This window comes from Saimiri boliviensis, chromosome 1 (assembly GCF_048565385.1).
Source record: "Saimiri boliviensis isolate mSaiBol1 chromosome 1, mSaiBol1.pri, whole genome shotgun sequence".
In the NCBI taxonomy this organism is placed as follows: Eukaryota; Metazoa; Chordata; class Mammalia; order Primates; family Cebidae; genus Saimiri; species Saimiri boliviensis.
Window position 1 is genome coordinate 66617046 of NC_133449.1, and position 21401 is coordinate 66638446.

Below are 21401 nucleotides of genomic sequence, written 5' to 3' on the forward strand. Positions count from 1 at the left end.
GGGGAAGGTGCGGCTTGAAGGAAAGGTGGCGAGGGAGATGCACAAGGAGATCCTCTTAGGGTAGGCTCTGCAGCTGTCAGCAGGGAGGCTGTTTCCATAGACTAGCCACAGCCTGGGAGAAACAGGCAGGCGCTGCAGCCCCTGGTCCTTTACTGGGCTGGCAAGTGCATTTCTCTCTCTGGATGATCCACAAAACAAGGAATGTGGACAGAGCTTCGGGGCTCCCTGCTTGAGGGCCCACCACGTGAACTGACAGGTCAGAGTGAAGGGCTCCCACTAAACCCAGCCCACATCTTCTGTGAAGACACTGATCCACAGCAAAAGAGTACTGAAGGTCCCGAAGAAGAAGAGACGGTGTTTAATGAAGCCTTGTTCTGCAGTGACCTGGCGCCGGGCTAACCGTGTCTGAATTTTCCAGTAAGCATCAGGAACAGAAACGAAGAGGCACTCAACAGACAATTCAATGGGTTCAACCCAACGCAGAGCTGGTATTTGGGTTGGCTCTTAAAGATCACCTCATTCCACCCGACCTGTGCAAGACTCGGTGAGAAGCCTTTGGTCTCCAGCTGGATGGCTCAGCTTTCAGAGAGTCCTGCCTGGACCACGAAAGCCCCTCGAGCCTCTGACAACATCTCCCGGGAGCCCCACTAGGCTTTAGAGCCAAGCACGCCAGTGTCCATCCAGCCTGGAGAGGTGCAGCCTCCTATGTGATCGGACCCCGCCCTGCCAGGTTCGGAGCCTGGAGAAGAGGAGGAGGGAAGCAGAGGGGGTCACGGAGGCAGGCAAGGGGTGAGGGAGGATTTGAAGTAGAGTGCGGAGAGAAGGCCGGGCGCGGTGGCTCACGCCTGTAATCCCAGCACTTTGGGAGGCCGAGGCGGGTGGATCACAAGGTCGAGAGATCGAGACCAACCTGGTCAACATGGTGAAACCCCGTCTCTACTAAAAATACAAAAAATTAGCTGAGCATGGTGGCGCGTGCCTATAATCCCAGCTACTCAGGAGGCTGAGGCAGGAGAATTGCCTGACCAGGAGGCGGAGGCTGCGGTGAGCCGAGATCGCGCCATTGCACTCCAGCCTGGGTAACAAGAGCGAAACTCCGTCTCAAAAAAAAAAAAAAAAAAAAAAAAAAGAGTGCTGAGAGAGAGAGAGCCAGAAACAGAGAGAGAGACAGAGAGAGAGAGCATGTGTGCAAGGGAGCAAAGGACAGACCATCTGAGGGAGGGAGGCAGAGAGAGGCCGGGGAGATTCCAAGGCAGTTATCTTGTAAATATTTGCTGGGTCTAGTGACCCCCCCAGAGACTGTGATAAACCTCCCCCCAGGGAGAGAGTGAGCTCCCAAACTCCCTCCCCTGCCACAAATCACTGATCATGGAAAAAATCATGATATTTCACATCACAGACCACTACAAAACACTTATCTTCTGTGAGTCTTTGGGGCAGCAGTTCAAACTTTTTGGTTACAGGATGTCGCCATTAAACATTATTGAGGGATGCCAAAGCGCTTTTATTTAGGTGTCCTGTATCTATGAATTTTTACATTAGGAATTATAACTGAAGCATTTAAAAATAATTATTCAGTAATTAATTTTAAAATCACAGTAATAAGCCCAATAAATATTAATATAAGTGGCACATCTATAACAAACAAAAAAACCCTATAAATTCCCCAAAAAGGAAACGTGGCACTTCCTGCAAATCTCTTTGATGCCTGGCTGGTTTCTCCTATCTATTAATACTTCAGTATTCAAATGGGTGAGACTCCTCGTTTTGGTTGATGTCTATGAAGAAAATCCAGCCAGATAATGTAGTTGGAAAGGAAGGCATATTTTAATACACTTACAGATAATTGTGAATATCCTTATTTGATACTACATCAAAATTCAACAAGTCGTAGTTCTTAACTTAACAGCAAGTTGCAATGTGAAATCTGAAACCAGATCAATGAACATTTTGTTCTCTGCTACATTAAAATTCATTGTTCTATCTTGCACATTGAATGAATCATTCGCCCACGTATGATTCTGTAACAGCTGCACTGGTCATTTGGAAAATTTTTGTTCAATCAGTGATGTAGATCTTTCAAATGCTGACATATTTCACTATGCCCTACCAAAACATCACACTCATTCATTAGTGTCAACATCAGCCTTCAGTAAATAGGTAGGAAGATTGAGCAATCTGCCTGCTTCACAGCTTTCTTTCTTACAGCCTGTTTTTTTCAAGCTTTGTGTAGTAGGCGGTCACCTAGTGGTCACCTAGTTTCTGACAGTCCCTGGCAACTTATAGATAAACCCCAGTGAACTTTCCTCATGACCATGCTTAAAGCTTGTACCCTGGGAGATCTGTAGCATCATTACCATAGCATGCAACCTATATGCTGGCACCATGACTCACTGCATCTGTGCCATGGGGACCCCTCCTCTACATGAGAGGATGCGTCCTCTTCCTTCTCCATTGCCCCATAAAACTCTCCTGTCACTTTCCCTCAGGAGACATTGCTTTGTCCTGGTGCTCTTTCTTGTGACAAGTAATCAAATTCCTGTTGTTCAAAACCTGCATTCTCATGGAGAATCATTTGTTACTCACCATGTGAACAAATTTTGGGTTTTTGGGAGGTAACACTTTCAGTACTGCAAGCTGGAAGTTACTTCTAAAAGTTTTCTAAAACTCCAATTTCTGCCTGAAAGCTCAAATTTTTTGATTGGCAACAAGTGATGTTTCAAGCCATTTTCCTTGAAGTGGCAGGCTCACTCTTTCACTTTTCAGAAAATATCCGCCAAATGCCCAGGTCCAAATAACTACAGTTTGTCAGTCATTCTCTAAAGTAAAAACAGTATTCCATGGGGGGGAAAAGCGGCTAGTCCAGTTTGTCACTCCAACAGTGACCCCAGTGCCCTTCCTGGAGACAATCATGATTTTGTGATATGCAGCAGAGATGCTCTCTCCTTCTTCTCATTTCCTCGTATAAGACATTCTCCACATGTGTAAAGGAGGATTCAAACTAATCCTTTTACTGCTTCATCAAGGACACTCTTAAATGAAACTCCCTTTTTATTTTTAACTGTGAGCGCACGCAATCTAAAAAACACAAGCAGCACAATTTCGTACCAAGGCCTTTTTGCCTTTTTTTTTTTTTTTTCCTTGAGACAGAGTCTCTTTCCAGTGGCCCAGGCTGGAGCGCAGTGGTGCAATCTCAGCTCACTGCAACCTCCACTTCCCAGATTCAAGCGATTCTTATGGCTCAGCCTCCCGAATAGCTGGGACTACAGTCACCCACCACCTAGCTTGGCTAATTTTTGTATTTTTAGTAGAGATAAGAGTTTTACCATGTTGGCCAGGCTGGTCTCAAACTCCTGACCTCAGGTGGTCTGCCCACCTTAGCCTCCCAAAGTGCTGGGATTACAGGCATGAACCACTGCGCCCGGACTGCCAATGCCTTGATTAGAGTCAAGGTGCCAGTAGCATTACCTGCCATTGCTGTTGTACCATCAGTACAAATGTCCCCACAGTGAAAAAGGCAGATAGCCTCTTCATGTTATTGTGAAGAGAGTTTTGACCTTCTGATCTGCTCAGAGTCTTAATCCCCCCAGGTTCCATGAACGGCATTTTAAGAGCTTCTTAGGGGCCAGTGAGGTGGCTCACACTTGTAATCCCAGTAGTTTGGGAGGCTGAAACTGGAGGATCACCTGAGGCCAGGAATTCAAGACTAACCTGGGCAACACCGTGGGTCCCCATCTTAACAAATAATTTTAAAAGTTAACCGGGTGTAGTGGTATATGTGCCTGTGGTCCCAGCTACTTGAGACGCTGAGGTGGGAGGATCACTTAAGCCCAGGAGTTTGAGGTTGCAGTGAGCTGTGATCGTACCACTGCACTCCAGCCTAGGCAACAGAGCATGATTCTGTCTCTAAAAAAATAAAATAATTGGCCAGGCACGGTGGCTCACACCTATAATCCCAGCACTTTGGGAGGCCAAGGTGGGCAGATCACCTGAGGTCGGGAGTTTGAGATCAGCCTGACCAACATGGAGAAACCCCGTCTCTACTAAAAATACAAAAAAATCAGCCAGACATGGTGGAGGATGCCTGTAATCCCAGGTACTTGGGAGGCGGAAGCAGGAGAATTGCTTAAACCCAGGAGGCAGAGGTTGCGGTGAGCCAAGGTCGTGCCATTGCACTCCAGCCTGGGCAACAAGAGCAAAACTCCATCTCAAATAAAATAATCTCTTAGGAAATTCATTTAACATGTCTGCCTCAATTTCATCGTAATAATACCTAAAGGGATTGTTGTGAAAATTACCGAGAGAACATTGAGGTGCCTGCCACATAGTATGCTGATTGCACATGAGTTTCCTTCCCCTGCCCTCCCCTCTGTGCCCACTCTGATGCGTCTAGTGAACACCTACTGACCCTTCAATACCCAGCACGGTTGTCTCTCCTCTAGTAAGACCCCCCTGACTCTCCCAAAAGAGGTAGCTGGCCTGTCTTTAGTGCTCCCTAACCAAGCTATGACCACATGTGCAGGACAGCAGTGCAGCATCGTGCTTCTAGTTCTAAACCCCCAACTGGGCGGGGAGTTTCTGGCAGCAAGCACCATAGCTTACGCATGTTATTAACAGTAACAGTAACCCTAGTCCCTAGCGAGGTGGCCAGTAATCGGGAGTTGAATGAACGGGTCCTTTTCTTTCCATGTCGACTGCAAGTTGACTTCCTCACGAGAGGATAAAACCACTGTTTTGGGAACGCCCCAAACTTAATTCATGGTGTGACTGTGTGTCAGCAGAGGGAGGATGAAAGGAGACGTCATATGGGGGAAGGGTCCTGGCTGAGACACTCTGAATTCTCTGGTGGCTCATGTTGGTGTGGCTCCAGCAGGAATCAGACACATGGCATTGGAAACACTAACAGCCACTACTGTGTGACCTTAGGGAGGGTTCATAACCTCTAGGCCTTGCTCCTCAGCAACCAATAGATCATAATAACAGTATCTGCTGCACAGGATTCTGAGGGGGCCTGAGATGCAAGCTACGTGTCCACTTCTGCTCCCCTATCACAGATCAGCTTCCTGTGACCTACAGGAGTAACATGGAAAATTCTGTCTGCAGCCTTCTTAAGTTGCACACTCAGAAACTCATTTCCTGGTGCTCCAGGCTTCCTTAACTGAGCGATATCTGTGTGCCAAGTCCTGTGCTAAGTATCTTTTAATCATTTTCCACTTCCTACCTTCCCTGAAGATGAGGAGAACAAAAGCCCTCAATGAGATTTCACTAAGTCCTGGTTAGAAGGGCCAACTCTGAGACCCTTTGGGTAATGTGAAGGAAGGGATCCCTCATGGGTGCTATAGCCCCAAAGAGGAGCAAGAAAGAAACAAAACATTCACTCAACACAATCACATGATTTACAGACACCAAGAAAAGGGAAAGCACATTGATAATTAGGAGACAGTTAAGAAAATAGTTCCTCATCATGGCTTTCGACCTGTCCCGTTCCTGATCATTAATTTTGGCCTCGAGAGACGTGGCTTTATGCATGTAATTTAACAGAAGTTTAAGATACAGGAGAGCTCACAGCTCACACTGGGGTGAGGAGAGGGAGCCATGCCCTCTTCCCAAACTGCTCTGTGGAACTGGGGACCAGCAGCATGCGTAAGATTCATGCTGAAGCCCGGAGGGTTCCTCTAGACTGAATGATTCAGACAGTTACCAAGAGACGGTGCGTGATTCCATTTATATGAGGTACCTAGAGTGGTCAAAATCATAGAGACAGAAAGTAGAACCGTGATTACCAGGAGCTCGGGGAGGGAGTGGGGACTCGGTGTTCAATGGGTATAAAGTTTTGGTTGGGGAGGATGACAAGTTCTGGAGATGGTGATAACTGCACAGTGATTAATGCCACAGAACTGTATACTTAAAAATGGCTAAGATGGTACATTTCACATTACGTGCCTTTTACCACAATTTTTTTTAAGTCCAGGAGGGAAATGGTGTGGATATACAGGGTGGGCCTGAGGTCTACTGGCCAGTTTCAGCTTGGAGGATGGGAAGGGGGAAGAGTGGAAGAGGTCTCCCAGGCTTTGATGTACCCCCTAGAGAGGGAACAGAGAGAAGGAGGGGAGGTGCAGTGTCTCCGACTCCCAGTGAGAGAGACAGCTGTATCTACCCATGAATCAGGAGTTACTCTCAGAAGCTGCAGGCACTTGAAGCGAAGCCTGCAGCAGCCTGGATGCAGCAACTCACTTATTCTCCAAATATTCCCCAAATATTTATCGAGGGCTTGCTTTGTGCAGGGCAGTTTCTTGATGGCCCCACTAGAATACTCATAAGACCAAGAAAATGACAGAAATTCAAAGAATCAGCAGACAACCCAAAGGCAGCAGCAGTGAAAGGAGAAAAGACAGCCCTAGCTTCAGCTGAAGGAAGGCCTGTATTACCTCTTAGTACAGACACCCCAAACAAAAAGTGCAGGTAAACTGGTCGTTTGACCCCTGCCCCGCCATGGTGTACTCAGGCCTGGACACCCTAGGCACTGGGCGGCTGTCTCCCCTACCACCAGCAGCGCACTGCTCCTCTCCCCCTCAACCACTCTCCACCCCATCTTTCTAAATCCTAGCTAGAACCACAGAAGTGGCCAAAAAGTCCAGTGAGCTGTGGTGAAATGCAATCTGAGAGGAGTAGTCTTTAAGCTCAGAAGGCCAATTCAAACTGGGGAATGTATTTACATAGAATTTTTACTTGCCAATTAAGAAAACAAACAGAACTGGGAAAGATATTAGAAACATAAATGACAAAAATGGTGACATTCTCAATATACAAAGAGCACTTTCAACTAAGAAAAAGACAAGCATGCCTCACCGTGGGCAAATTAAAAAGTCATTCAGTAAGAATAAATGCATAAATACAATAGAGTATCACAAACACTATTTGAACCTTAAGAAAGTGTCAGAGACATAGGACAACGCTTTGTGTAAACAAGATTATTAGAAAAATAGCCCCTCTTACTTGGCCAACAGGAGGATAAAGTTGATGCAGACTTTAAGAAGAGTTTTGGAAATGCAGCAAAGTGTTAAATATGTCTATAACCTCTGACATAGCTATTCATCTCCTACTACTTTCCCGAAGGAAATAATTAAATGTGTGGGCAAAGGTTTAGTTACCAGAATATGCCTCACAGTTTCTGTATAATACAAGCATTGGATATAAATATAAACATTTATATAACCTAATATTCATCAATAGGGGGTTGACTAAATTAATGATGGTGCATCCCTATAATAAAATACTATGCAGACATTTTAAAAGGTTTTATAGAAGAATACTGACTGACATAGAAAGAAATGCCCCTTGGATTTTTTTTTTAATTAATTTATTTATTTTTTGAGACGACGTTTCATTCTGTCACCCAGGCTGGAATGCAGTAGCCAGATCTTGGTTCACTGCAGCCTCCGCCTCCCGGGTTCAAGTGATTCTCGTGCCTCTGGCCCCTAAGTAGCTAGGATCACAGGCACGCACCACCAAACCTGGCTAATTTTTGTATTATTTAGTAGAGACAGGGTTTCACCATGTTGGCTGCTCTCGAACTCCTGGCCTCAAGCAATCTGCCTGCCTCACCTTCCCCAAGTGCTGGAAGTACAGGTGTGAGCCACCACGCCTGGGCCCTGGTTCATTTTTCAGCAAATGTGCAAACATGTGGGAAACAAATCTAGGATGGGATTAGGTCTAGAGAGAAAGGATCTGGGAGCTTCTGGTAGAGAAATGGGGCTGGCCAGGTGCTATTTCTTGACCTGGGTGATATTACATCGGTGTTCTCTTTGCGCACGCATTTATTCTCAGCCATAGCACTATCACTCTTTGGGCTGAATAACGCTGTGGGTGGTGCGCGGGGGCCTTGCCTTGCCCTGTTGAATGTGTAGCAGCCTCCCTGGCCTCCACCCTGTAGACACACACCCTGTGCGCCCAACCCCTGTGGCAACAACCCAAAATGTCTCCAGATACTGACAAATGTCCTCTGAGGAAAAAAATGCCCCCAGTTGAGAACCACTGTATTAAATCATATAGTTATAACTTCTGTACTTTGCTTGTACTTTACATTTCATAACTAATTTTGTTTTTCCTTTTTTAGAGACAAGGTCTCGCTACGTCGCCCAGGCTGGAGTGCAGCGGCCATTCACAGGCACAATCCCACTACTGATCGGCATGAGAGTTTTGACCTGCTCCGTGTTTCCGACCTGGGCCAGTTCACCCCTCCTTAGGCAAACTGGTGATCCTCTGCTCCCGGGAGGTCACCATATTGATGCTGAACTTAGTACAGACACCCAATTGGCCTAGCGCACTACAGCCCAGAACTCCTGGACTCAAGCGATCCTCCCACCTCTGCCTCCCAAGTAGCTGGGACTACAGGCATGCATCACTGCACACAGGTAAATTTTTTTTTTAGAAAAAGAGAAAAAAGAATCTTGGAGGAAACATGTCAAATTGTTAACAAGTTTATTCAAAGTGGCAGGATTTGGGGCTATTTTTGACTTTCACCTCATGCCTTTCTGTAGTTTGTCATTTTTAACAGCAAGTACATATTATAGTTATAAAAAGAAAAACAGGCTGGGTGTGGTGGCTCACGCCTATAATCCCAGCACTTTGAGAGGCCAAGGCAGGTGGATTGCCTGAGGTCAGAAGTTCGAGATCAGCCTGGGCAACATGGTGAAATCCTGTCTCTACTAAAAATACAGAAATTAGCTGGGCGTGTGGCGGGTGCCTGTCATCCCAGTTGCTTGGGAGGCTGAGACAGGAGAATCGCTTGAACCCAGGAAGCGGAGGTTGCAGTGAGCTGAGATCATTCCATTGCACTCCAGCCTGGGTAATAAGAGTAAAATTCCATCTCGAAAAAGAAAAGAAAGAAGGAAAGAGAGAAAAGAAAACAGAAAGCGATTTTCAGTATTCTAAGTCATTTCGAATGTGTAAACAGCTAGGTTCAGAGAGTCCAGGGCCTTCAGCCCACCTTCCCTACACAGGTGAGTGAAGAGTGTTCCCTGAAGACAGGAATCCACCTCCAACTGGTCCTGTAAGATCTCCCAACTCCTGCCCACAATCTAGATGCCTCCAGGAGATAGGGAAGCGAGCGGTGGGAGGGGGAGGCTGGAGGAAGAGAGACCCTGACAGGAGAAGGGAAAGGGAAGTGTCAGCAATGACTTCTGGGTTCCTGGCTGGTGACACAGAGCAGAAATTCACCAAGTAGGGACACAGCAGATCCGGCCTTCAAGGAAGTAAGATGTTTGAGCTTTAAAGCAACAGAGATCTGATTTTGTTCTTGGATGCAAGCCAGTACCTAGAACAGCACCAGGCACATAGTAGGTACTCAGTAAATATTTGTTCAATGAACTACATGCATGAATAGAGGGATATAAATAATCACATTACAGAATGGAAAATGGGCAGGGCAGAAGAGAAGTACAGATAATTCAATGCTATAGGAAATTAAGCAGCTCGTTCACACAGATAATCAGTCAAAACTATCTACCATGGCCCAGGCACTCACGGTATTTTTAGTTAATGAATTAATTAATATAAAAACAAAAGAATGAGCAGCATTCAATAGTAGCCTCTGCTATTAATAGAGTTCCTTAGACGGGGAAGCCAAAAAATTGCCCTCAGAGTCCAGCCTCCCAGTGCTCATAGTCTATTTTGGGAGGCAGGTCCTGAAATTACATCCGAGACTGGAATGCCCAGGGAACAACTGCAAGGAAAGTGAGGCCAGCCCAGCCCCATACATTTCGGGCTGCCTGTAGGAGCCGCGCACACTGTGCAAGCTGGCTTCTCTGCAAGCAGGCCGCTGTCCCATCTGTGCCAAGAGGAGGCTGGGCACAGTGCTTCTCAACCCTGATGACTTCAAATCCAAAACACCTGGACATTTGTCAGAAACTAACACCTGTGTCTGGGGCCCCAGCGGGAGGGATATGGCTTCAGAAAAGGCAGGCTGGGAGGTTGGCAGTGGTCTTTGGTAAAGTTCCCACACACAGTGTTGATCTGCAGCCAGAGTTGATTCCCCCCAGCCTGCATGCTCTGTAAGTTCTGAGCCTCGTTCTAACGGTTTCCCTCCCTATGCATCAACTCAGCCCCAAATTCCATCATGACCACTCCCACAAGGGGGAGTTCATTAATTTCACCGGCTGCAGCATCTCAGACCCATTTTTCCCAAGATGTGGTTCCAAAACAACCTGCATCGGGTATTTGTTAAATGCTGATTCCTAGGTCACCTTCCAAAACTGCTGGATCAGAACCGCTACAGATTGTTTCTCAAACACGTTCTCCAAGTAATTCTCAGGAACAGTCAAATGAGAGGACCATGTCCCAGAATGAAAAGGTCCCAGGCACACGTGGAGGATGGCTAGAGGCTGCAGAAAAGGCACAAACACTACAGAGCACCTACTTGTGCTCAGCACTGGGACAAACCAATGAACAAATAGGACAGGTCACTGCCCTCAAGGCATCCTGATGCCCTAAGCATGGAGCTGAGCACTGAGCACAGGCTGACTACAGCAAGGGTGCTAGCATCCCTAGCAAGGTACTGCTGCTTGTCATCCAGAGAGGAGAGACTGACAGCCAAGGGAATCCTGGGTGTCTCCCTGGAGAAGGTGGCATTGCCCTGGGCTTTGAAACACAAATAGACCTGAAACAGTTGGAGATGTTACGATCTATTATATGGTATTTCTGTTTTCCGAGATCATCAGTGCAAATAAATAGTAAGGCATTACAAAGAAGGAATACAGAGATTTGGGGGGAGATAGCTGCTACACGTGCTCAGGGTACTTGGGCCAGAGAAATAGTCAAGAGGGGCCTCAGGGATTTGGTCATCTTCCCCACTCCAAGTGCTGGTAGCTGCCTGCCGTGACCACTGACCTGAACATATTTAACTTCCCTGGGTTTCGATATCATTATTTGCAGAATGGAGACATCGGTAGCCACCACAGGACTATTGCAGGACAAGGGAAAGAGCTATAAGAGTGTTGGAGCATCCACAGGCTATGCTCATGTGTACCCTGCTCAGTGTCTTCAGGGAATTTCTTTTCCAGCCAATGGTGACTTCACAATTTCTGCATAGCAAAGCCGTAGGCAGCATGTAATCGGCAGTGGAGAATGAAGGACTTTGTCTTGAAGTTGCTCTTGCATAGTGAACTCCCAGGTATGTAACCGATCAGTGAAAATACGAAAATTTTCTTGAATGTTTCACATCACACTTTTCAAAAGAGTTAGACATATAACTTGTCCCACAGCAAAGAACAAAAGCTACACATGCTGGGCATGGAAGCACATGCCTGTAATCCCAACACTTTGGGAGGCCAAGGTAGGGGGATTGCCTGAGCTCAGAACTTTGAGACCACTCTGAGCAACATGGTGAAACCTCATCTCTATTAAAGCACAAAAAATTTGCTGGACGCGGTGGCAGACACCTGCAGTCCCAGCTACTCAGGAGGCTGAGGAAGGAGAACACTTGAACCCTGAAGGCGGAGGTTGAGTGAACTGAGATCACGACACTGCACTCCAGCCTGGGTAACAGAGGGAAGCCCCTGTCTCAAAAAACTAAAAATACAAAAATAAAAGCTACACATCTATCTCCCTTTGCCAAATCGTGTCTTTCATCTACCATTATTTTGGGGATGCTCGGGAATATGATTCAGATCATGGGTCAGAGTTAAAAGAGCTCCCCTTGGTGCCTGCACTGAAGGAAGCTCATGAAAACACCAACCACTTTTCCCTCTTCATTTGACCATCTTTTCTGATACATAGTTGTTATTATTATTATTAATTATTCCACAAAGCTACAGGGTATGGTTCCTAGCTAAGAGGAAACCCTCTCACCTCTCCTTGTTTATCTTTCTCTGCAAAACTGGGTTCCTGACCCACAGCTATTGTTCCTTCTCTTAATTTTGACAGATCCTTCCTCTTCCCTTTCCCCTCCTGAGACACGCTCTCCCGAATCTGTCTTGGAGGGGTTGGGGGAGGGGGTTCAGGACGCCTGGTGAGAAGGGGAGTGTGTGTGTGATTTCTCTGCCGCCTCACACAGAGATACCTGTATCTACTCTAAGCATTACATGTAGGGACTTAGCTTCTTGAATTTAGAGAAAATATCCTTGACATGCCTCAAAATTCCTTGTGACAAGGCCATTTTCATCCTATTCTGTTCCTTTTCCTACTGATTAAGATGGGGCAGATTCAATATAGCCAGTGTTGGATAAAGATGGGTGAATGAATGAATGAATGAATGAGAAAAGGCACAACTTTCAAAGCACATCATCTACATGCCTGGTTTTCCATTGGCCCTGATTCCTCTCTACCTTCTCCACCCATCTTCCAACTTCCCCGTATCCCCACTATCCAGTAAAAGCTCGGACTTTACTTATTCTGGGTATCAGTCTTAGAAAAGTGATAACCGCTGACCTATGGCACTTTCGTTTTTCCAATTTTTCAAAGCCCTGTGGCATTTACTGTGCTCTCTGTTTCTTCCTCACCGTCCCCCTGCAGAAGTCGGGGCTGGGATTTCTGTCCCCGATGACAAAGGGAGAAACTGTGGCCCGAACTAGGGTTAGCTTCCAAGAAGGGGCCGCAGACTCGCCAGTGAGCGCCGAGAGTCGGGTGGCACCCGAGCGTGGGCGCGGCGGCCACGGGGCTCTCACCTCGGAAAGTCAGGCTGGCCACAGGGTCGCTGCGCCGGTCCTTCTTCGCACTGGGGAGGTTGCTGGCCCTCACCAGCAGGCAGCACAGCATGGCTGGGCAGCCCCGGCGGCGCACAGGCGCTCAGTCAGGACAGGAGCTGGAGCGCCGGGCCCGAACACCCACCCAGCAAGCGCCCGGCTCCCAGGCAGCCGCTCCAACAGAGCTGTCGCCTTCGCTGCACCTCCGCGGAGAAGTGGCCAATGCCTGGGAGAGGCTGCAGAGAGGACACCGGACACCCGCTGGGCGGACCCTCCCCTCCGGCCCCTACCCAGATCCGCCATGCCCGCGGGGGGCGGGGAGGGACAGGGTTCAGACCGGCGCCTGCAGGGGCGCTGGTCCCTAGCTCTGCTGGCCGCAGCTACCGGCCAAGAACCAGGCGCGGCTGATGAGGGCGCGCAGCTCGGCCTCCGAGGGCTGACACCGCGCCGCGGGGCCTGCTCCGCGGGAGCCTCCGGTGCCCAGGGCTCCACACCAGCCAGGGTGTACGGGCCCGTTGCGCACCGGCAGGCTGGCAGCCACCCTGTGCGCTAGGCGAAAGGGTGGGAAGGAGACAGGAGTGCAGGCGGAAAGAGTGAGAGATCAGCGGGAGGGGTGAGAGCTTGTCTTCGGGGAAACCAAGTCCGAACAAGGGCTGAATGGGGCGTGTGCGGAGCGTGTGGTGCGCCCCGAGCCCCCGGCCTCCCTGCTGCCCGCCTCTCTCCACCCGCCCTATGATCTGCGCCCGGGAGCGGGTCCTCTCCCCTTCGCAGGCTGCCGGGGCGGCCGTTTTGGTTTGCTGTGAGTTCCCTCCTGTTCTTACGAATGAATCACCCGTGCTCCCCATTGAGACCAACCGGATACCTGGGCATAGACCCCATCCCCTCTTGCCCATTCAGTGGTGAGACTGCAGTGATCTCTCGCTCTCTTGCCTTACCGAGCTCCCCTGTTACCGAATCAGCACACGAGCAAGGGTTTTGCTCTCAAGAAAGCACACCCTTGACCCCACATCCCCTTCAGCTACTGGCCATTTCTCTCTTTCCACAACAATACACTTTGAAGGAGCTGTCCATACTTTGTGTCTCCAGTCTCCCTCCTCATTCTCCATTGAACCCACCCAGTCACACCTTCAACCCACTTCAACCCACTTGCCTTCAAAATATGTCCAAAATCCCACCATTTCTCATCATCTCCATTTTAACTGCCCCCAGTGGAAATGTCATCCCTTGCCTGAGTTATTTCAATCGACTCCATAGACTCCCTATGTGTCTCCTGCTCTGCCTTTGCCCCCGTGGTCTCTCCTCAATCTAATTCTTGTGACGTGGTTTTACCCAAAGTCTTCCAGTGGCTCCCATCTCACTCAGCACAAAACTCAAAGGTCTTACATGACCTTCAAAGCCCTGCCTGGCCTTGCTGACCTCCTCTCCAGTCACTCTCCCCAAGACCCATGCTTCTTCAAGCTTGCTAGCCTTCCAGCTGTTCCCCAGACAGGCCAGGCCAGTGCCTCCCTGGGGTCTCTACCAGCTGTTTTTTCCCACTGGGTGGTAGCTGGGTCATCCACCCCTGGGCTCCTCTGGGCCACACCACTGTCTTCCAGCCCCAACCTGCCTCTCCATCTCAGAGGGCCGGGCCTCCTCTCCTGTCTCTTCTCCTCGTGTTCACCTAAGGGCTCCTAGGTCCAGGGGGCCTTCTAGTTCTACCATAGGGGAAGGCAGCCCTGGCTCTGCCTGCTCTTAACTTTTGCCCCAGTCCTGGAGGATGCTGGGAATGGGAGGTGATAGTCTCCTGGGAAGGGTCCTGGAAGGGGTGGGGAAGAAGTAGGTTCCAGCCCCGCAGGACCCTGGAATTTCTCCTGTGGCTGAGGCTTTGCCCCACCAGCATGGACTAATGGTGTCCCTACCTCTCCCCGGGGGCGGCCCTGTGGCATGTCTTCTCTTCCTTCAGATATCCACTCCAATGGGACCAAACTGGCCACACAACTGAAAACCACAACTTTCGCTCTTTCATCTCCCTTTCAGGCTTTTTCTTTAGCACCAATCACTGTATAGCATATGTACCTTACTCGTTTTCTGCAACCCCAGACCCAGGCATCCCTGCACTCTCGGGGACCCAGGAAGCTGCAGGCTCAGAAGTGCCTTATCCCACTCTCTGGCCTCCCCCAACCCCAGGCACCCACTCCAGGGTGGAACAAAGTTGTGGTCAAGCACAGGTGCTGTTGAAACCCAATCAGGTGTGTGCCCGCTTGGGCTGGCACTGACATGCCAGCTTCCTGCTGCCTCAACCCCCTCCAGCCTTTGGGTGCTCACAAGCTCAGGAGGGAAGCTGCGGAAGTCTTCCCCATCAGACTGTCTGCTCCAAGGAGGCAGGGGGTTTTGTCTGTTTTGTCCACTGCTGTTTCCTCGGTGCCTGAACCAGCACCTGGTGCAAAGCACATTCTCCATACATTCTTTCTAAATGATAGGCTGAAAGAATAAACATTCAACCATCACCTCTGACTTACTGGGAATGTTACATCCCTGCCCTCAGGGAGCTCCAGGTCAGGAGGCAGAGACCACAAAGGGTGGCAACCACATCTATAGGCACCATGGGAAGTGCTCCCGTGGAGAAGTGAAGGCCCATAAAGGATGGATGACATGGGGAAAAGGAAAGAGGAGAGTCTGAGGCCGTTCTCATCACAGCACCTTCTCTAGCTGCTTGGACCTTCTCCCCTTCCTCCTAAGTCTACCCTTCTCATCTTCCCTCCAGATGAGGTGGACAGTTGATTCCCTCAACATCAATCCAGATCCTCTTCCCTCCTAGCAGAACCTGACTGCCCAGTTACGCCTTTGCTCCAGGATGGATGCCACTCTATCTGAGCACATTTCTTGGCTGTGGCTATTGGTCTAGCAAGAGGCATGTGTCTTAAGTTGTTCCCCTAGAGAGACAGATTTATATGCCATGAATAAAGAAGCCCAACTCCCTCTCCTGCTTCGTGTGCTTAAGGAGGCTTATAGATCCAATTGCTGACCAGTCGAGGACACAGCAGACATCATGGACGGCAGACCAGAGAGAAAAATGGAGCCTGCCCGAGTGCAGGACGATACTACAGAGTTGATGGCAGCAGCGGCCCATCTGGAGCGGCTGATGCCAAGACCAAACTGCAGTGGGGAGGTTGGCCAGGGTTGTGCACTCTGCAGAGCCAGTGAGGGCCGGGAACAGGTGGGAGCCCCACTGCCCCACCAAGTCAGCAGGGCAGAAGCCCTAAGCTCCCCCAGGCACAGCTGCAGCCACTCTGCTGCGGCCCCAGACCCAGGCATCCCTGAACTCTCAGGGGCCCGGGAAGCCTGCAGGCTCAGAAGGGCCTTCTCCCCATTTCTGGCCTCACCCACACCAGGCCCCCACTCCAGGGTGGAGCAAAGTTGTGGTCAAGCCCAGGTGCTGTCCCAAACCAGCGAGGTGTGTGCATGCTTGGAGTGTCACTGACACACCAACCCCCTGCCACCTCAACCCCCTCCAGGCTTTGGGCACTGACAAGATCAGGAGGGAAGCTGAGGGGCAGCTCGGCCCAGACCTGCAAGCACCCCTCTGCACGAACAGCCTGGGTGCCCTAGATGGCATGTTGATGGCAGTAGGACGCAGACTGGCTCCTGGGCAGAAAGGGGCAGATCCCCAGTGAAACCCCACCTTCAAGCCAGGGATGGCCTGAAGCCTGGCGGCTGGGCTGCCAGTTCCAGGTGGAGTCCTCAGCCCAGAGTGAGAACTTACGGTGCTTTCCCCCCAGCCCGCTCCTGGCTGCCCATGGACCAAACAGCACACACGTTCTCCCTTCTGAGCCCATGAAAACCCGGGACTCAGCCAGACTCAGACAGATGTTGGGACTACCAGGTGCAGGAAGGAGCTACCCACTCCGGGTTGGGTCTCCTCCACCCATCGGGGAGACCTGGAGGAAGGAAAGGAGACCAGGGGAAAGGAGCTGCCCTCTGCACATCTCCTGTCTGCTGACAGCTGCACATGCATCAGGAGGACCTTCCTGCGGAAAGGCGCTACCCCACTTCGGGTCTCCTGAGAGCTGCTCTGTCACTCAGTGAAGCTCTCTCTACCTCGCTCACCCTCCAGTTGTCTATGTATCTCATTCTTCCTGGACACAGGACAAGAACTCAGGACCCGCCGCACAGCAGGACTAAAAGAGCTGTAACACAAACAAGGCTGAAAGAATCCATCCCCCAACCCCGCTTGCCACTTTGCAGGTGACGAGAAAGAGAAAATCTGCAGCCCTTCAGGGAGTCCAGACCTAGGGGCCCTTCGAGTCATGGCTGTGACACTCTCTTTGGGACTCTACAGTTCCTGGTGCCTCCAAGTTTCCAGGCACCACTGCATTCCCCGGTGGCCGCAGTGGAAGCGGCTTGCAGTATGCCTGGTCCAGTCGCAGCCTCCATAGAGCCTGTACCAGCACCTGGAGCTGTCTGCCCCACCACAGCTGGCATGCCTGTGCTCTCCGGAGCCAGACCCTGCACTCACTCACACACCCGTTGCTGCTGGGTGCCTGGCTCACCCTTGGTAGATATGGGATCTGGCCAGTACTGTGAGCTGAGCACAGCCTGCCAGGCTGAGTGGGTGAAACGAGCCCAGCAGGCCCAAGCAAAACTCAAAGGTGCCACCCGCCACAAATGTTTCTAGCTGGAAAAGCAACACCCTAAGGATCCTGTGACACTGTTGTATGGTCTGTGTGCCCAGAGCTCACTGGGTCTCTGGACACCTGTTAAGTGAGCTGATCCCCTTAATAATATTTATCATTTAATAAACTGATTTTCCCAAGGCTTAAACATGGGGTGTCCAGAAGGCAAACGAACCTTGCCCCTCTGATCATTTAAGTCTGTTTGAGCCAGGATTTCAGTTGCTTGCAGCCTAAATCCTTCTTACGAACACTCGTGACTTTGGTACCATCTATGCGCCCACAGCATCCAAGTGACTCCAGCAAGTCTTCCCACCGCCCTCTCCCGTCCAGGCCACTGAAGGCGCCTCATAGCTGGTCGCTCATCATCACTCTGGCTATATCTGGTCCTTTATACACACTGCAGCCAGGCGATCTTAAAACAAACGTGATCAGGTCACTCTCCTGCTGAAAACCTCTTGGGAGGTTTATCCCAAGGCCTCCTGTGCTCTTGGGATGAAGCCCAGATTCACTTCCTTGGGCCAAAGGGAAAGGCCCTTCCACCTCTCACTCTCCGGGCTCCAGCTCCAGTCCCTCCTCAGTTTCTAGAACATGCCAAGCTCCCTCCCAGCTCTGAGGTCGGCTGTCTTCTCTGCCTCCAACTGCCTTCTTCTCTTTCTTTGCAGAACCACCCTATTCATACTTTAGGCCTCAGCTTAAAGATCACCTCCCCACGAAAGCCATCCCTGATATCCTGGGGTCTGGGTGGGTCCCTCTGGCAATGACTGCACAGCAGCATTCTTCCTTCTTAGCATGCATCATAATGGTCAGGAATAACTATGCCTGTAATCACCAGTTTCATGTCTAGCTAGACTGTGCAGTTGGTCAACGGGGAGAGAGACCAAGGCTGTCTTAGTGACCCAGGTATTCCAAGAATGTAGTACAGGACTGGCCTGGCGTTGGGATAATGGACACTGCACATGGCTCCCAGGTGTGGGTTCTGCACTCTGGTGAGTTCAGTCAGTGGTTCTCAAAGGGGATAGTACTGCCCCCTAGAGGGAATTTTGGATATTACGAAGCTTTTTTTTGTTTGTTTCCTGTCTGTCACAATGATTCCTGGCTTTGCTTTTTCCCCGTCATACCTCACTCTGCCGCAGCTCCAATCCTTCAGAGTCAGCACAGGAAATGGACATCTGTAGGGGGTATAACTAATATTTCCACAGGAACATTCCAAGGGGCTGCTACCTTCCCTTGGCTTGTGTCCAAGGAAAGGGGTCTCCCCACATTTGCTCTGCAAACTAGAGAAGCAACAGCTGGTGATCTGAGCCCTGGACACTCCCTGAGGCCTGCTTCCCATCCCAGCCTCCAGCTTCCTGGACTGGCTGATGTTCACTGCCCTGGACTTCTCCCTAATCAAATAACTGACTGTTCCCTTGCAGACTTCATACTGAGGCCTAGTAACTCAATAGGGCTTCCTCCCAAGGGGACATGTATCAGGAATTAAGTTCTAATGGAAAGCGTGGCTGAGACCTGACTTCCACACCCCCATGTATGCTCTCCCCTTCACCCATAGAAATTTTCCATAGCACTTTACTGGGGCACATGATCAACCAAATAAAAATGTTTCCCTCATAGCTGAATGTAGCCAGGAGACTAACTGATGACCAACAGAATACAAGCAGACAGGCTGTATGTCACTGCCTGGTTGTGTCCTTAGAGGGAAGGGGCACACCTCCCCTTTTGCCTCTGGCTGGAATACAAACAGGGGTGTGTGCCATCACAGACCACATTGTGAAATGGAAACTCTGGGGATAGAAGAGCAATAAAACAGGAGGAGCTGGAGCCTTGGATAGCCTGTGGATCAGAGTCTTACCAGCCAGGACTGTCTACATTCAACTGTTATGTGAGTGGAGAGACCATCATGCTTACATCAATGTTAGTTAGGGCTTAACCAGTGAAGGAAGCCCGTCATTGTTATGAAGCCCTAACATTGGTGAAGCCCCAACAAACAGCTAGATCTGCAGCCCTCACTTGAGGCTGCAGGAGAAGGCAGCTCCTTGGGACCCCCAGACTACTCCAGACCCACTGTAACGATGATAGGGCCAGCTTAGGAGCCATAGCCTGGAAGGAAGGGCTGAGTCTCATGCTTATTGCAATGTTTTGGGGCTGACAGAAGTAAGAAGGGAGGGGACTAAAGCTCTCCCACTCGCCCCATCCTGTAGTCACTGATGACAGGTTCTGCCTGATGAGCCTCAGGGAGAGGACCCTGGCTGTCTGCTCTCCAGAGAGCCCAGGCCCACTGTCTCCGGGATTGAATGAAATACTGTGTCTCAGAACCAATCACTGGTGTTGCCTGGGACACATCCAGCCTACAGACATGTTGTCTTTAATCAGTACAATGTTTTATAACAAAATTCTACCTTAAACATTAGAAGATTTTTTTCCCACATAAATCTAGATTTACAGCTTCTCTTGAAAAAAAAAAAATCAGAGAAGTTGGCACCTGGGCCTAGATTTTCCCCCTAACACTGACCATCTGGCACCTGTAGACCAGGGATGCCCCCTCAGCTCACTACCCAATATGCACATTGGATTTCCCCTCTGGCTTGATCTTAGTCTACCTGCCAGGCTTCTGGAAGTATGTGAGTTTGTGGCCTTGTCACTTATTTGTGGTCCCACCTTCCTGACCATGGAGGAAGGCATGCTTCTTACAAGCCCCCTCCTCACTGCTGGAGTTGGGCCAGTTCTCCCTCTCTGGCCACATCCTCCTAATGTTAGCTGGTGCTTTGTTTTCCCCAAGACCTAAACATGGGGTGTCCAAGAGGCAAACCTTGCCTCTCTACTCAGTGATATTGACCTTGAGAGGAACATTCTACATGAGTTGACAGGACTCCTTCAGGGCATATTTGCCCATGTTCAAAGGCTGCCAGAAGTATAGATGAGGCCTTCTTCCCTCTCCTCACACATTCATTTAAGAAGATGTGTCTGGTGGATGTCCCAGTCCACCAGCTGGAATTGACAGGGAACCTGTGTGTCCACCAAGAGGGTAGAACGCACATGCAGCCCTGGTTCTGGCTACAGCCATGATTAGGGCCTGTCAGGGAGAAATTGTCCATAGTGGAAACAGGCAGTCCTGAGCTTCTGTCCCAGGCCACCCTTTCCTAGCGGTGTGACCCGAGGCATATGATTGGACCTTTCAGTGTCTATTTCCGCTTCTGTGCAATCAAGAGAATGAGGACAGTTTGCAGGGGTATTGGGAAGATCAAACAAAACTCTAGCAACTCCAGCACAGTGCTTGCAGCACAGCACATCCGCAACAGATGTGAACGCTCTCTCTGCTGATGTCCCATGCTAGTGAACCAATCTAGAAGCAGACTAGTTTGCAGGAAGTAGAGAAAGAAAGTGAGTTTGGCCTGGGGAGAGGGACTGAAGAGGTTTGTGGGCTGCTGGGGAGTCGCCAGAGGAATACTTGTTCCGGAAGGAGAAAGTACCCCAGTGAGGACCACGGCCAGCCATCAGGCAGGTGGCCAAATGCCTTCACATCAGAAGGGGCTGCTCTATGAGGCACAGCCAGAGAAGACAGGCCCAGTGTCCCTGTGGGCAGACGGAAGGCCACCCACCACTCAGCCAGTTGTGTCCAGCCTGGCAGGACAGTGGATGGACAAACAAAGCTGAAGACAGAATTGACCAAGCAAAAAAGACATTGAAAGCCTTCCTGGGTGTATATGATGATTTCTTAGTACATGTACAATACATGTTAACAATAATGATTATTATAATAAATGTATGTATCATTATATGGAATAATAATTATTATAGTTAGTATTTATTGCTTGCCAGACTGTTCAGAGTGCTTTATATGGACTAACACATAAACTCACCAGAATCATTCCTCCAAAGCAGGTACATGCTATTGTTATCAACACTTTACAGATAAGAAAACTGACATACAGCGGTTAAGTGACTTGCCCAAAGCCACACGGCCAGAAAGTGGCAGACCTGGGGTCCCGAGTTCAGATGCAGGCAGTCCTTCTCTCCCTCTTGTTCGATGCTGTTGTCCCCCTGGATTGTGACTCAGGCTGCCAGCTATCCG

The 21401-nt window shown here is 49.8% G+C and overlaps 1 protein-coding gene across 22 annotated transcripts in view; it reads right to left on the minus strand.

The window, feature by feature from the left end:
- DYSF (dysferlin) overlaps window positions 1-21401 on the minus strand; it is a 231458-nt gene that overhangs the window by 205661 nt on the left and 4396 nt on the right. For 6 of the 22 annotated variants that reach the window (XM_010333476.3, XM_010333473.3, XM_074398534.1 and 3 more), the window contains exon 1: window positions 12663-13086. The exons of 9 other annotated variants lie outside the window; for them this stretch is intronic. In XM_010333476.3, the coding sequence (XP_010331778.3) occupies window positions 12663-12753 (91 nt within the window). In that variant the 5' untranslated portion in view covers window positions 12754-13086. Of the gene's footprint in view, window positions 1-12662; window positions 13087-21401 lie in introns of those variants that run through there. 7 more of the 22 variants (XM_003922626.4, XM_003922628.4, XM_003922629.4 and 4 more) reach the window with 2 other exon arrangements.